Raw genomic sequence first — 15825 nt, 5'->3', positions numbered from 1 at the left:
CAACATCTTTAGCAATGATCTGGATGAGGGGCTCAAGGTTACTCTCAGTAAGTTCTCAAACGCACCAGGTTTTGTGGGCATGTCAATCTACTTGAAGGTCAGGAGGCCTCAAAGGGATCTGGACATGCTGGATTGATGGGCCAAGGCCAACTGTATGAGGTTCAATAAGGCCAAGTGCTGCGTCCTGCACTTGGGCCACAACAACCCCTGCAATGCTACAGGCTTGGGGAAGAGTAGCTGGAAAGCTGTCCCAGAAAGGGCCCTGGGGGTGTTGGTCAACAGTCGACTGAACACAAGCCAGCAGTGTGCCCAGGTGGCCAAGAAAGCCAACAGCATCCCAGCTTGTATTAGAAATAGTGTGGCCAGCAGGAGTGGGGAAGGGATTGTCCCCCTGTACTTAGCATTGGTGAGGCTGCACCTCAAATACTGATTCCAGTTTTGAGCCCCTCACTACAGAAAGGACATCGAGGTGCTGGAGCATGTACAGAGAAGGGCAAACCAGCTGGTGAAGAGTTTAGAGAACAAGTCTTATAAGGAGTGGCTGAAGGAACTGGGATTGCTTAGCCTGAAGAAAAGGAGGCTGAGGGGTGACCTCATCACTCTCTACAAATACCTGAAAGGAGGTCATAGTGAATTGGGAGTTGGTCTTTTCTCCCAAGTAACAAGTGATAGGACAAGAGAAAATGGCCTCAAGCTGCACCAGGGGAGGTTTAGGCTGGATATTAGAAATAATTTCTTTACAGAGAGGGTTGTGAAGCATTGGAACAGGCTGCCCAGGGAGGTGGTGGAGTCCCCAATCCCTGGAAGTATTTAAAAGGCGTGTAGATGTGGTGCTGAGGGATGCAGTAGTGGTGACGTGGCAGTGCAGGGTGAACAGTTGGACTCGATGATCTTAAAGGTCTCTTCTTACCTGTTTCTGTGATTCTGTGAAATGCTCCAGTTAAAAATTCTCTGACATACATCCATACCTAACAGAAGTCTATAGTCCTCTGAAAAATGATTGCGTCTTGTTACATGCTTCTACATCAGAGACAGGGTTTTTTTATATTTACAGTTTTCTACCAGAATCTCTTTAAAGAAAACCTGCTTCAGTTACTTACAGGGCTGACAAAACTCCAGCAAACAGGTAAGTCAACGACATTGACAGATATTGTTCAACTTCACAGTTTTTTCTATTTGTTAGCATGAATTGGTATAACAACAAATTGCAAATAATTCCTGGTCTATTACTTCTTAATCTCTCTAAAAAGTTGAGTTAGGATATCTAGAATTTCCTTGAGTCTTTTCTATTTAATTTGAAAAGTCTTATATCTAAATCCAGCAATGGCAATCCAGTTTGACTGCTCATCTCTCACAACAAATATGAATTTCAAAGACCTGAACTTGAAACTTTACAGTTCATTGTTGGATGTATTCTCTGTAATGTATTCCTACAGGATATTTTACATTCTCATACAGAATACTGAAGCAATTTAACTTTACATAGCATGTATTTCCAGGGCTGTTTGCAGTTTACAAACAGCATGTGACAAGTAGGTTAAAAGCACTCGGGCAATATAGTCAAATTTAGACTGTAAATTATTTGAAATAGGTTCACCATGAATATTCCCTCCAACAGATGTTGCTTCAAGCAATACCAGTTTTTGCCAAAACCAAAATATGCATTATATAAAATATAGTACAAAATATATTTTTTAGTAATTTTCATGGGACCCTCTCTTTCACATAATGTGCCGTAATTGTACAATCAGGTGCTTGAGCTGCTTTATGAAGGGAATGTCTTTTCTCTATTGCAAAGTGGAAGACTGTATCCTACAGCAATCCCTTATGGTCTGGTCCCTGTCTGAGGACTGCTTTGCAAGGACATCTGAATATCATGAGGAATAATCCATTTTATTCTACATTAAGAAAAGACATTCACCCACCATTAATCTTCTACCTAATTGCAAAGCAACAGCCCAGACATTTGCATGTGGAAAGTTCAGACAAACTTGACTGACAGTCCTGCTGGGCCCCGTGCAAAACGGAATATGGTCCCTCAGCAATTACACAGAAGAAAGCATTCACAGAATAAGCACGCTCTGTTTTCTGGAGACCCTAACGGCATACTATCTCAGTAAAAAACATCAAAATGACAGATCTAGGTAATATGATGCTATGAAAGGGACCATCTGAAATGGCATCATTACAGTGTAGTTCAAAAATGGAAGTGTGAATTTAATCGCACCACTGTTAGGTAAGTTAATTGAGGTACTGGAAATAGCCAATCTATGATGATACTGTTTTAGCACTGCTGTAAAACCTATGTGAAAATATTACCTAAATGGTTGTGCACAGCCCCAGCTGAACTGCTTACTGTCACAATGCAGCTAGCTAGCTATAAATCAGTCTTTGTCTAAGTCAGTTGCCATCAGAACTTCAGGCTAAATCTTTGATGCAGTAGTCCAGAGTTCTACCTTCATCCTCACAATATCTCACCTTTTTAACGTCACTATCTCTTCTAGGCTAGGTAACTTTGGTAGTCCTAGCAGGGATGTGCTAGTATTCTAAATTGAGCAAAAGTTTATGGCTCAATGTCATAGGGCAATTATGAGCTAAAAAAGGTATCCAAGTTTTTAATTTTCCACTTTATACTGAACTCAGATTAGTGGTCTACTGAATACCAAGAGCATTATTCTGTAAACAGGTGCATTTAAAATGAATACACGTAGTGGATTTTTTTCCAAGTAGCTTACCAATATAACCAGGTACCTCTCGTCCTGTATAGTTAAAGCATATCTTCAGATTCATGCAGACAGCAGGCTGGTCATTTTCCATGCAGTTTAAGATAGTTCGATTTATTGAATTAAGATGTTTTAAAGCAGCTTCAACAATTATCACTGGTTTTGTTCTAAGAATAGAAAAGAGTTAACGTTCACAAAACACTTCAAATGTCGCTTACAGAATCTCTGCAGAATTTAACAATCTCTGACAGAATCCATTTTGATATTTTATAATAATTTTTAAGCTGTGTGCATTTTTCAGAATCCAAATAGTTGTATGTACATTATCTGTTGCCTCAGGAAGTTTCAGAATATTTTTTTCTTCCATGTGTTTACTTAAATGTTTCAGCTGAAAAGCATTCTAGAGCCTAATGACTGAAGTTCAAGACCCCAAGACAACTATCACGAGGTTAAAACGTACTATACAGTTTTATTAAACTGCATTAAAAACTATTATATAAACTATTATATATTATATAAAAACTGTTCAATTGTATGGTCTTTAAAAGCACTGAAATCTCACCTCAACACCACAGCAGTATCTGAGAGAAATGCACCAATTGCTACATAAAAAAAAGATCGATAAGTATAATTTGTCATCAGGAATTACTTCTCAGGTACAAGTATTTTGTAGCTTATTCACATTTTGGTCAGCATTAAAACACCATCTGCCCTTTACTTATTACAAGGTATATGCTAATATTCAAAGGTGTTCTCTGTCTAGAAGATGATTCCTCAAACAGATACCAATAATGTGATGATTTGATTTTTATGTCACATTTAAGTGGCTGATACTGAAGGACAATTCAGCTTGCCTTGTTTTTAATCCAAAATTCAATATTGCTATATGTACATATATAAAAAATTCAGAGAGATATATAATGACATAAATGACATATATGCATGAAATTATACATAGATAGAAAAAATATTTAATTTATTCCAAACTAACTGAAAACTATTCACATAAGAAATACACCTATACTTGTCAAATGAGGTAGCAAAAGTGCATCTGTCAGATGAGTCTAAATGATACAAAGGTCTTAGCCCAGCACTACAAGTTAACCTGGATAACTTTTCCGTTGGCATAGCCAGAGCACACAACGTGTTAACTTTACACTTCTACACCCACAGGGGCAGGACAGGCAATACCTGACATAATGCTTATCTGCAATATGTCACAATATTTTGACAATATGTATAAAACAATGAGTATATACTTGGAACCAGCTAAGCTGCTTTACACCAAATTAACACTTCTGTGTCGTGCCCATGAGAACTCAACAGTCTTAATCCAAAGCCACGAGCCCTGAGCCCACTTAATGTATTGTTCACAAAGACTGAGAGTGAAGGAGCTCAGTGAATCGTGCCAAAATATGGACTATGTAATGACCAGTAAGATTTTCAGGTTAGCACACTACTCTGGACAAAAAATGTGCTTCCAGTACCCAACCAACATAAGCAGATGAGATGGTTGCTGTAAAAATAAAAAAGTTTCTTCCTCTTGTGCATTGTATCTTACCATTACAGTGTTCTCAGTCCTTAAATAATAGATGACTATGAAAACTGACTGCTTAGCCTCAGCTTTACCTGTTTGGTTTTTTTCTTGTCCCAAAATGTAAGATGTGACATGTCATCTTAATAATAGGTTTCACTTCTGTTAAAAGCAACAAGTAGCACAGTAGGTTGTTCCCTACGAATCCCTACTCTTTTAAAAATGAAAAACAAACAGGATTGTTTAATTCACCTTGATAACCATTGTCATCTGCATCAATCCCACTTGCTATAGATTGTCCAAACATGCTTAAAGAATTACCGACTTGGTCTCCTTGTATTCTCTGTGGAGGAAAGAAACAAAAAACCCACCCGTTATTCTTGGAAAGCTAATCTTTTCCAATGAAAAATAGTAGCATAAGCATCCTGCTGCTGAAAGCAATTACATGCTTATCTGTGAAAGTACACCTCTGAAAGTAATATTCCTCAATTACTGCAAATGTTATATCCCATAAACCCTGCCTGAGACCTCTGAAACCATTTATATTTCTGTTACAGGTTATATTACGGATTTACGTAGTCTAGAAATCACAGACTACGTAAAAAATTGAAGTATCTCAGATGGTCTGAGGGTTAAGTGATGGGAAAACTCTTGAATTTAAACTTGAAGTTTTCTCTGGATTGATTATTTTTCACTGAAAAAGCATACCTGTGAAAACGATGGTGTAATTCCATCTTCCCTGCCATTGTATATATAAATAACCCCTTTTAGATTATCTTCTTGTGGAGCCCCAATTGCTACATCTGTGGAAAAACAATTTAACAATAATCAGTTGGCTAGGAAACATGAACAAGGTAGGATTAAGGAAATCCAAATCATGATGCATGCAGTGCCAGACCAAATTCATCTGACTGAATTCAAAAGAAATGCTAGAGAGATATAAATCAAATGGAAACAATACAGAGCAGCTCAGTAGTCCGACTCTGCCTTAAGTGCTACATTTCTGGAACACAAGGGTCAAATACAGCCATTTTTTTTCAAGAGAAGGTCTGTTCCTACTGATACTGAATTTGACTTTTAAGAGGTTAAGAGGTTATAATGTAGAATAGCCAGAATTATCATGGTCTTTTAAAGAAATAACCAAACAAAAACCTGCTTTGTATTCATGGAACTATGATGATTTTCCTGCACTCTGCTATTCCCACATAGATTAAATCACTGAAACACAAGAAGTACTCATATTACGCTGCCTGAAATGAACCATTTATTTTTCTATGAAATGCCCTTAACAGTTGATAAAATGCTTGAACACACATTTACAAGGAAATGAAGGTAGCCGGTTCATACAAAGGGATATGTTTTATGCCCAGAGGGGTATGGCAACACAAAACCAACCAACCAACTCATCTACTCACCCTCAAAAGCCCTTATTTAAAAGCCCCATCGTTCAAATAGCCAGAGGTTGTTAGCCAAAAAGCAGAGAAAGGAAAGGAGGGAGAGAAGGGAAGATGAATTACATTATCTTGAAAGTCACTAATATAAATTAGTCATTGTGAACATTCATTCACAAATAAGCAAAATTGAACTATCTCCAAATGAGAAATACTGTACACTGCACCAAACCAAAATCACAAGAAAAGCAAAGCTCCAATGGTTTGGTTTCACTGAACAATTCTCTGATTGAATCCATACCTTGGTGACTAAAACAAAATATGTATCTCTCTACTGGTGAGATAAAAATAGGACAGCCAAGCTGTACTAATTAAAATCACACATATGTTCTTGAGGAGGTCAGATTCTACACCAACACGCATGCTACAATTTTCACAGGGCTGATACTGATGGTTTAGATGACTGGAGCAGTTGGCTGTGCTGTGCTTTTTTATTATGTACTACAGACAAATGGTTCCTAATGCCCAATTTCTCTTTATATTTTGCTTCCAGCTGTTTTTCTTACAAAATACCTTTTCCTACTGCCACTCGCAATATTGCCTCCACATTTTCTTTTCAATGTTTTTGCTCCCTTCGAAAGCTAATCCAGTTTGCTCCATCTCCCCCTGCAGTTTTAGGATGCCCATTTTACATTGTATTGTCATACATCTACTTTGCTATGCCACTATTAATTTGACATTACTTCTCTGTTCCCCTGCCCTACATTTGGATACGATTCTTCTTTGCAGTTCGCAAACATTTTGCGGCAAAAATTGAAACTTGTGTATAAAATTGTGAAGGCAATACAAAAGAGGAGATATCAAATTTAACAAGAGTTTGAGGAACAGGTACCAAAGAAGGAAATAAGAAAAAAAAAAAGACTAAGGAAAAGGAGATCATGTAAGAAGAGAATGACTGTTTCAAGCTTTGCAGGTTACATAACAGGACCAAGAACACAAGACAACGGGAAGAGTGAAAGAAGAACCCTGGATTGTAACTGCAAATAAAAAGGGCAATTCAGAAGCATGAAAAAGGATGTGGCCTTGGTAAAGATACAGCCCAGAAAAAGCTGTACAAAGGATATTGGCTCCCTGCATAGAGTCCAAGTTTTCGGTGATGGAAAAACTGAAACCATTTATGAATTTTTGAACAGTAGAAAATGCCTGTTGTATTAGTATCCTGCCCCTACAGAGGTTGTTGTGCCTCCCCTTCTGCTGGAGGGGAGGTCCCTCTACGCCAGTTTTTGAGACAGGAATACTGGCCATTCCATTTGTTTGAAACCATGACAAGATGAATGAAGCCACTGGGCCAAGTCCCCTCTTGCTTCTTTGGCCTCCCAGTCAGCTGTGTTTTTGCAGGCTACTTAAACAGCCAGTGAATGGTCTTGGAAAGAAGCTGAGAACAGCAGATCACAGGGCTTTCTACGGCCTGACTGGAAGCAGAGTCATGTAAAATAGTTTGGGTTGGTAGAGACCTTTTTAACAGTCATCTAAGTCCAACCCCCAGAAAGCAAGTTGCCCTGAGAGGCTATGAGATTCATTGTAGATCTTCTAACACATCTTACATCTTTTCATCTGTTTTCTGTAACTAAAATACCTTTTATCTGTAACTTTGACATGGCATTCTCTTTTCAATGTCTGTTACTTTTAAGCTTATTACAGAAGTTAGACACAAGTCTGGAGACTGAATGTCTTCGCCCTTTGAGCAGGTTCCGCCTGAACAAATGTCAATGGAAATTTCAGCATATTTATATGAAGTATTAAATATTCCAGTGTATTTAGAGAGCGCGTTTCAGCCTGTGTGGTCGGGAAGGAGGGGAGGATATTCTCAATTTCTGTTTAGGCATTTATGTGCCTGAAATAGATTCCCCTCTACAGAAAACAGGAAGAAAAAGTTCCCTCAGAGCCCCATTAATGTTTTGAATTTGCTATTGGGGCATGGCCATCAAAGTCCTTCCCTGTGTTCTCCAACCAGTAGGAGCCCATACTAGGCAATTCATGAATCACCTAAGGGCCCAACTGGGAAGTAGTCCCACAACAGTCTCCCATAATAATCCCATGTGTTTAGCACTTCCTATTGGTGACACAGAAACAAATCTTGACTCAATGTGTAATTTTTATTTCTGATGTTACAAAATCACCAAATTGTTCCCCATCTGTTCTTTCAGATGTCTCAAGCAGGATTAGGGATTCCACTTGAGGTCCAGCACCTGAAGATACAGACTATGTTTTCACTTTATGCTCACGCTCTTTATTAAAGCGATAGACTCTAATCTCTTGGTATTACACGTTAACAACTGTGAAACAGGTATATTTCAAATCAGTGGTCTAGAAAAGAGAGGTTAAGTCAATTGAATGTCTTCTCAGACTTCCATAATCCTCCTGTTTATCATGACAGTCCACTGCTTAGAGAGAATGAAACCCAAGGGTGTTTCTTTGTATGCTTACCTTCAAAACCATCGTTATCTATGTCCCCCAGATTGGCTATGGACTCTCCAAATCTGGCCGCATATGAGTCACTCCCACTCAACTCTATGTTCAGTTCTACCATCTTTGCCTTCTGAGGGAAATTAGAGTCAATAACACATTAAAAGAGCATCTTCAAAGTGGCCTGGAATATTACTCAAAATGTTAAAACTCCCTTGAACACCAACATATAACCCTACTGAACTCCTTGGTGCAGAAGCAAGCATTATCGAAGATATTGAACAGTATTTCGTGTAAGAATAATACAGAATAAGAAAATAGTTCTTCAGGAAAGAGCACAGCAATGTGTTCCCATACCAAACTCCTGTAAACAGCAGCAAGCTTATATCAGAATGCAGGGGCTTACTGTTCTGAGAAAACTGTTTGCTAAAAAATAGTAAACAGTAGCTGCTATTGTGGGTGTCTTAGTTAGTTGTAGAAATCCTGGAGCAACTCAGTTCTCTGTTAAGAAAACGTTAATTGCAAGCATAAGAAAATACGTATGTATTAGAGTGGAGAGAATGAAAGGAAAATAAGATAGGAAGATAAAATCTACAAAGCCAGATAAATTCAAAAGCACACAATTGTGATTATACTTTCACTCCTGATCCTTAAATGGAATAAGAGGAAGCTAGTTCTAATGCACGATCTATCCACTTTATTTGCCAACTGAGGACCCCTAGTCTCTGTCATGACGGGTACCACTAACTGCACGCAAATTTTTCATTCCTTGTTTGTTTCTGAAGTGCTAAGTAAGTTGCTTTTCACATGCCAGTTCAGAGGTAAGCATAGCAACGGGGAAAAGCTTGCAAGGAGGCTGTGGTGGCAAGCTGTCACCACCCAAAGTGACTAGGAAACAAACCCAGTCTATTCTCAGTTGTAACACTAGGGTAAGTGACAATGCGTTACAGTTTACACAGCTAGCCTTCGCAGGTGGGCTACGCAGTCCCGCTGGATTGTCATCATGATTCTAGAGTTGTTTTTCCTATATCCTGAAATACTGTACAATAAGAGGGAATAAATCTCTTCTTATCGAGTGACTGTGTTACTATGTGTTTTTAAGAGAAAATACTTACAGAACCTGAATTGATATAGACATAAACTCTTCCTTCTTCTCTGACGGTACTTTGCATTGGAGCACCAACTAGCAAGTCTGAGAGGCCATCTGCATTCAGGTCCACAGCACAAACTGCAGCTCCAAAGTAAGAACCAAGCTGTGTGCAAACAAGGAATCACTCACATTATTTTTTAATTTTGATGAAGACATGCTAGAAGTTCTAAGGTGCAAAAACTGGATGAAAGATTTACCTTTTTACCCCTTAGTTCAAATAGAATGTTTAGCTGCTTCTCAATGCTAAAAATGTATGCCTAAAATGAAAAGAAAATGTAAGTGGAGTTCAGCAAACAGTAATCTGAAATACTACCCTGTGCTAAAGAATCAGCCAAGCAACACACATTATCACAAGACACAGCTATTTATTATTTTCCATTTGTAAATTTAACAGCATAGTTGACAACAATGTTATCTGGGCTATCTTCCCTCATTCCTTCTTTCATTTTTCTCTCCATGAAAAATCACATCTATCTGATACTTACCTTTAATATATTAATCTAAATTGGAAAAATCACGGATGCATATGTGAGGGTATAGTCTTCAAACCAATAGTATAGGCAATCTCTTACTTTACCAGTCTGTTCCTGTTGAGGAGCCCCGCCAATTACTTCTGTACTGGCTGATGTTAGAAAATGTCCAGCTCCAACAGAGTATCCTGTAAATTAGAAATACACTATTCAATACTGAAAATGCTATATAAAGAAAGAAAAAAATGGAGCATAACGTATAAAAGCTGTCAATACCACAAATTATTGAGAATCTAACAGTCAGACCTCATGCAATGAAAACAAAAAAGAAAGTTAAGCAAAAGGTCAATACACACAGTAAGTTCCAGCAAGCAAAAACAGGCATCAGAAACACTCATTTCTTCCCAGGATCTCAATTATCCACCGTACTTTAAAGGCCAATAAAATAAACTGCCAACACCTTCTGTTAATTCATATTCCACAATTATTTAGTGATTCCACATTGTAATACAGATTAAAATGATGAAAAATCCATACAGTGCAATGCAGAAACATTTGATTCAATTGTTACTCTTTGACAACTGTTGTAACTGGACTAGAGAAAAACGAAATGTAGGGCTACTTACACGCACGTGCACATATAAATACACTCATACACATACAGCGCTGTGGATATACACATATGAAAATGCCATGAACGAACAGAGCAAAAGCTTGATTATGTAATATAAAAACATTGCATCAATTTATGTAAATGAATCTATGTAATATATTGCTATATATGGGGAGACAGCTCTTAACAAATAGGACCATATTTTGATGCAGATGTCCAGCCACAGAACTGCAAACCAAAGGCTAACAACTGTTGCTACACAAGTCATCCTTACTCTTTCCAGAATACTTTATGGCTAAATTGAAACAGAGAAGACAGTTAACATATTCTGTGATTCTCGCATTTACTGAATGACTGTTGATTTTCAGAGCATCCAGAAAAAATGGAAAAGTCATCTTAGGTCAGATGAGACCGAGCCTCAAATCTTTCATATGTGAAGGTAACTGTCTAGAATTCAAGTTCTCATTAAGCCAGCTTTTTCTTTTCATATTTTAAGCTAAGAGGTGAACAAGGCAATTAATCATTTAAAGGTCAACACCTAGTTTTTACTTATTCAACAAAAAATTAAGCTTAAGTGGATGACCCTTAATTTACCTCCGCTGGGTTTTATTTTCTAGTTATTTTGGTTTTGCTTAAGTGTAAACATTGGTAACTCTGAGGAACTTAAAAAAACCAACCAACAACTACCCACCCCACAAACAACTGCCAAACACACACACACGTGAGAAGTACAGTAATCAGACAGTCCTCATTTTTACTGTGGAAATAAAATATTGGGGGGTGGGGAAAATCACATAATTGGCTCTTTGAATACAAAGAAATAGTCAAATGAAATTTCATTTCCAACCCCAGAATTCTCTCCTCTTTACCATTACTACAGTTTTTCAGTTTTGTGAAATGATATTTGCTGTTCTCAGATTCCTGAAAGAAACTGTCTATTCCTTTGTGTTTTTTTAAAGCAGTCTGTTAAGTGCCTAAGGTTATTCTTTCACGAGGCCCAGCTGATTTGAAGGACTGACTTACTTATCTAATCCCTTTTAAAAAAGTCAGTTATTCTTTCTTTTAATTGTCAGGTATTTAAACAGCTTTGCACACTGTTTTAATTAAAGATTTGTTAGTTATTATTTTTTAACAGTTCAATGAAAAATGTAAATAAAGACACCAACTTCACAGTCCCTGCCAGAAGAAGAAGTGTAAGCAGATAATTATGTCTGGTCGTGTGCTTGAACTACACTCTGGTCACGATATAGTTCTACCACTTGGTAAGGATATTTTTGTTCATTATTTGAGGGAGAAGCAAGCTCAGACTTAAAAAAAAAAATCTTTAGTAACAACTCTAAATAGATTTTGGCCTTAAAGAGTGCCAAAGATGGGATGAAATGGAAGCTAAGAGAGGGGAAAGAAGGTACCTTTAAGTCCCTTCAATCACATTATGTATTATTAGGAGGGAATGAAGTGGAGGTTTAAGTAGCATGGAACAATGCAAAATTTAAGGTTTATCACAGCTGCTACTGTAGACACACACAGATGAGCTGGTGGTCCCTTTCTTCACTTCCCTGTAGAAAGAGCAAGATTAAAAGATGTGTGGCTCTGTCCAGCCAGCATGCTGGCTGTTACAGTTATACCAGGTCAATGACGAAGCATATGAAAAGCAAACCCCAGCAGATTTCAAGTGCTGGGTGGGCAAGGGATCATGAAGAGACCACACGTGTGTGGGAAGGTCTTCCCTGCAGTCTTTCCAGTCCTTATGCAACCTGTTTGCCTGTGTCTGGCTTTTGGCTATCAATGATTTGACTCATTCATTACAGAAATTCTCCTATATAGGAGCAGAAAAATGGAACAAGCAGTTCCCAGGCAGGTACAGTATTTTTTCTGCCGATTGTAATTTGGGAAGCTGGAGCAAGCATTCTCTGAAGTTTTTCATTTGTGCTCTGAAAGGTTAGAAATGCTACTGGTTAATCATAGTGATCTGGGTATCTGATCACCTTTTACCATCCATCATCTCTTTTGCTCGTCTTTCCTGCAGACCCCAACTGCAGCCTTTGCAAGGGTCAGTACTGAATTCTGAAGTGTTAGCCACTTTCTATTTCATAATAGTTGTTTTGTAATATGTGCTTGCTTCCTGTTGTCAAAAGAGCAAAATCAGAAACATGAACTGGACCTACGAATGGAAAAATGCAAAAAGCAATGGTCACAGGCAAAAATATTCTTGCTTAGGAATTCAAAAGGGACAGATGAGCTTTTCTTAGCGTTAAGTGAGGAAACGGAAGATGCTGATAGTTCTTGGCATAGACGCCTACAAATGCTAGCACTAAATTCAGCTAATTACTTGGATATATGTACAAGCAGGAGCTTCACAGCCTTCTTTGCAGTCATTCATAGATAAGCTTTGCCCTCCCACATATCCAGACCAAGATATGGTTGGAAGTAAAAAAAAAAAAAAAAAAAAAATTTAAAAAAAAAATCACAGTTGGACGCAAGTCTGTCTCTTAAGGTCATAGTCTTATTGGACAATGCAATTAAGACATGCTTCCTTGCAGCCTTCACTGTAAAAAAATTTTCATATTCTGTTATATGTGAAATCATTATGTCTTTTGCTATAAAATCCCTTGGCAGCATTTCAGACTCTGTTCAGTGAAGTGCAAAGTGTTGCTTATCAGAGGCATATCTCTACCTTTTAAACTAAGCAATGACGGAACCTCAGTGGAAGGTTGATAAAACAGAAATCCAGTGTTTGAGAAGTTTCTGTGTAAAAATAACATAGAGGAAGCCTCATAATAAAATAATGAATAACATTTCATTATGGAATTGAAATAATGAAATAATATTTAACAAAATCAGAACATATCTTTAGAACTGTTGCTTCTGGAATTAAGAAAGCAGTGACAAAACACTGTACACTCACTTCAAGATCAGTTATTTAGCTAACTATTTGGCTTATATTTTTGTAAAGTAGTAAATATTTGTAAGTACCTAGATAACTGCCGAATTTCACTTGGTTATTTGAATCTGCATAAGCATAGATTGTATTTGCAGTTGTATTGTATACAAAAACAGAACCAGTCCAATAAAATGATCCAGGGGCTCCCATTATAATCAAGTCCTAAAAGAAAAATAAAACAAAGCCTGTCACTCATACTTAAATATTCATGAAAATAAGAAAAACAAGTCAAATGCTTTTCTTTACATCTCCTGTGAATTCTCCAATGAAATGCTACTCAGGATGTACCTGGATCAGTACTGGGGGATTACCAGAAGATCACACACATTTTTCAGACTAAAAATATAGTTATTAAAAACTTTGAGCTGTGAACAATGTGAAAGAGAGCAAGAAACAGAATATTATCTTATCAGATTTTTAGAAATCATAATCATAGGGTGAAATGGAGACTAAATAATACAGAATATTACTCTGTAAAGCAAGAAGGTAAGAATTAGTGTTAATGTTATATTGAACAGATTAAAGAGAATAATAAAACTTCATACTCTGTTCTATTTGTGCTCTTTTTCCATATGAAAAGTAACCTCGGATTTAACAAGGTATAAATTATTCTTGGGAATAAAAGTATATAGTCGGGAATTATCATACAAGTCTTATCAAGGTTCAATTAAAAATAAATGAGAAAAGTCTGATTTTTCCCCTCTCACAATAAAAGACACTGTTAATGTTTGCAATTATATATGTATATTAAATAGTAAGTATATAAGTAAGTATATATAGAGAGGCGCAAGTTTGGTATATCTTTAATACACACCTCAATGTAAAAACTAGATATTCCAGCCTGGCATGACCCATGGTCTTCTCCAAACTTCTGTGCATAATCTGGGAATGGGCAAGAAATATTAAAAAGGATGAGAAGCCTGCAGTTTCAGAATTTGTTAGGTCTTCAACAGAAGTCGAGACAAGTTAAAGACCAAACCAACATTGATTTTCAGTTCTGCAATAAAACTAGAAATACTTATTTCCACTATACAGCCTTTAGCTTCAGTATAATGTAACAAACTCGAAGTACTACGTATCACTATCACAGCTGCCTTGGAAATCCTGTGATTTAAAGGCTGTATTTTTAAACTGTTTCACGAATGAAAAAGCACAAACAGTTTGAGCAGCACAGTCAGATAAGCTTAACTCTTCTCTTCCGCTCTATACATTTTAGGCATAATCTGATTGACAGGTTTACATATCTTGGTAGGAATCGCCTTGACACTGCACTAGTGCTCTGAAGGGCTTCTGTTATGGCTGACTTAGACATACTGGTATTTATCATCCTTAACAGTTGTCTTAACATCCAACCCTACCAGCTCTGTTTTCCCGCTTTTCTTTGCTAACAGCCTCCCATCAGGGTTCCCTTCATCTCACCCATAGTTTTGTCTACTTAAAAAGTCACCAAAGATAAAAACCTGGTTACACCAACACTTATAACAGTCTCTGAAGCCAGTAGTGGGACATTTGATGGCATTACTCTATCAGTCTGCACAGAAGACCAGTGTGTCAGCTCTTCCTTGCATTGGCAAGGGGCAGGGTCATGAGATCATTCTCCTGGATTGGAGCTGGGTATGAAAGGAAAGGCAAGGGTGGACTCATTTGATACCTTCAGATCCTGACTCTTATTCTGCTCTTAAAGTCCTCTGAATAAGGACCACTGAAGACCTCATGCCACAGCAGGCACCTTGGAATCAAGTAAGGAACAACAGAGTCGAGTCAAGTAAGTAACAGGGACACACACTGTGTTGAGGAACCACAGCAGCTTTGTATCAAAGGCTAAGGAGTGGAGGGCAACAATCAGTTGCAGGTAGTACTGCTGCTCTGCTCTGCGGCACTCTCCTGAGCAGAGCAAGCAAATGATAAAGTAAAGGAAGGAAGCATGTCCTCTACTGGCCTATTTTTGAGAAGCACACATCCTTCAGTGATCCGGTCCAAGGAACTAGTATTCTGATGCCTTATTTAAACTATTTTTTTTCCTGTTGAAAGCAGTTTTTCTTTGAAGTGATAAACACTTTGTTAACAAATTTACATCCTAAGTTGGGCTCATATCATCAGCACTCAATCTTCAAACCCTTGGCTACAGAAAGTCTGCTCGGTGCAAGACAGGCTCTTCACAAACGATTCACCATACGATTATGCACCATACGATTACGCATCTTACCCATCCCTATAAAGGACCCAAGCCTTCTGCTTACCTATATAGCATGGACGTATTCTTCTGCTCAGCTCAGTTCGAAAATCAGAAGAGACAGCAAAACAAATACCATGTGGGAGTTTGTGTTCTTTTTTCATGTAAAAGATATTTTTCCATCTATGTCCACAAGCCTACGGATAAAAACCAAACATGATGTTTGACACAAAAGCATTAGAAAGGTGAAGGCAGTCTGACAAACAGACACGCAGCTCCAGTGGTTAATACATACAACGATAGATCCATTTTCTTTTGGCTGCCTCGATAAGCTGACACCCAGCCACTGATTATCACGCTCTTC

The 15825-nt window shown here is 37.8% G+C and overlaps 1 protein-coding gene across 1 annotated transcript in view; it reads right to left on the bottom strand.

Annotated features, from left to right (window-relative positions):
• Nucleotides 1-2735: 2735 nt before the first annotated feature.
• Nucleotides 2736-15825, bottom strand: part of LOC104494532 (integrin alpha-4-like) — a gene marked incomplete at both ends in the record, with an annotated part of 13235 nt that continues 145 nt past the window's right edge. The window contains 12 exons of the mRNA XM_010137383.1: nt 2736-2890; nt 3286-3331; nt 4510-4600; nt 4966-5060; nt 8136-8247; nt 9230-9367; nt 9462-9521; nt 9837-9922; nt 13321-13450; nt 14103-14170; nt 15529-15658; nt 15757-15825. The exon at nt 15757-15825 is cut by the window's right edge and continues 3 nt beyond it. Of these exons, the coding sequence (XP_010135685.1) occupies nt 2736-2890; nt 3286-3331; nt 4510-4600; nt 4966-5060; nt 8136-8247; nt 9230-9367; nt 9462-9521; nt 9837-9922; nt 13321-13450; nt 14103-14170; nt 15529-15658; nt 15757-15825 (1180 nt within the window). The remainder of the gene's footprint in view (nt 2891-3285; nt 3332-4509; nt 4601-4965; nt 5061-8135; nt 8248-9229; nt 9368-9461; nt 9522-9836; nt 9923-13320; nt 13451-14102; nt 14171-15528; nt 15659-15756) is intronic.

This window comes from Buceros rhinoceros, unplaced genomic scaffold, assembly GCF_000710305.1.
Source record: "Buceros rhinoceros silvestris isolate BGI_N320 unplaced genomic scaffold, ASM71030v1 scaffold38805, whole genome shotgun sequence".
Lineage (NCBI taxonomy): Eukaryota > Metazoa > Chordata > Aves > Bucerotiformes > Bucerotidae > Buceros > Buceros rhinoceros.
This window is presented reverse-complemented; position numbering and strand designations above follow the sequence as displayed.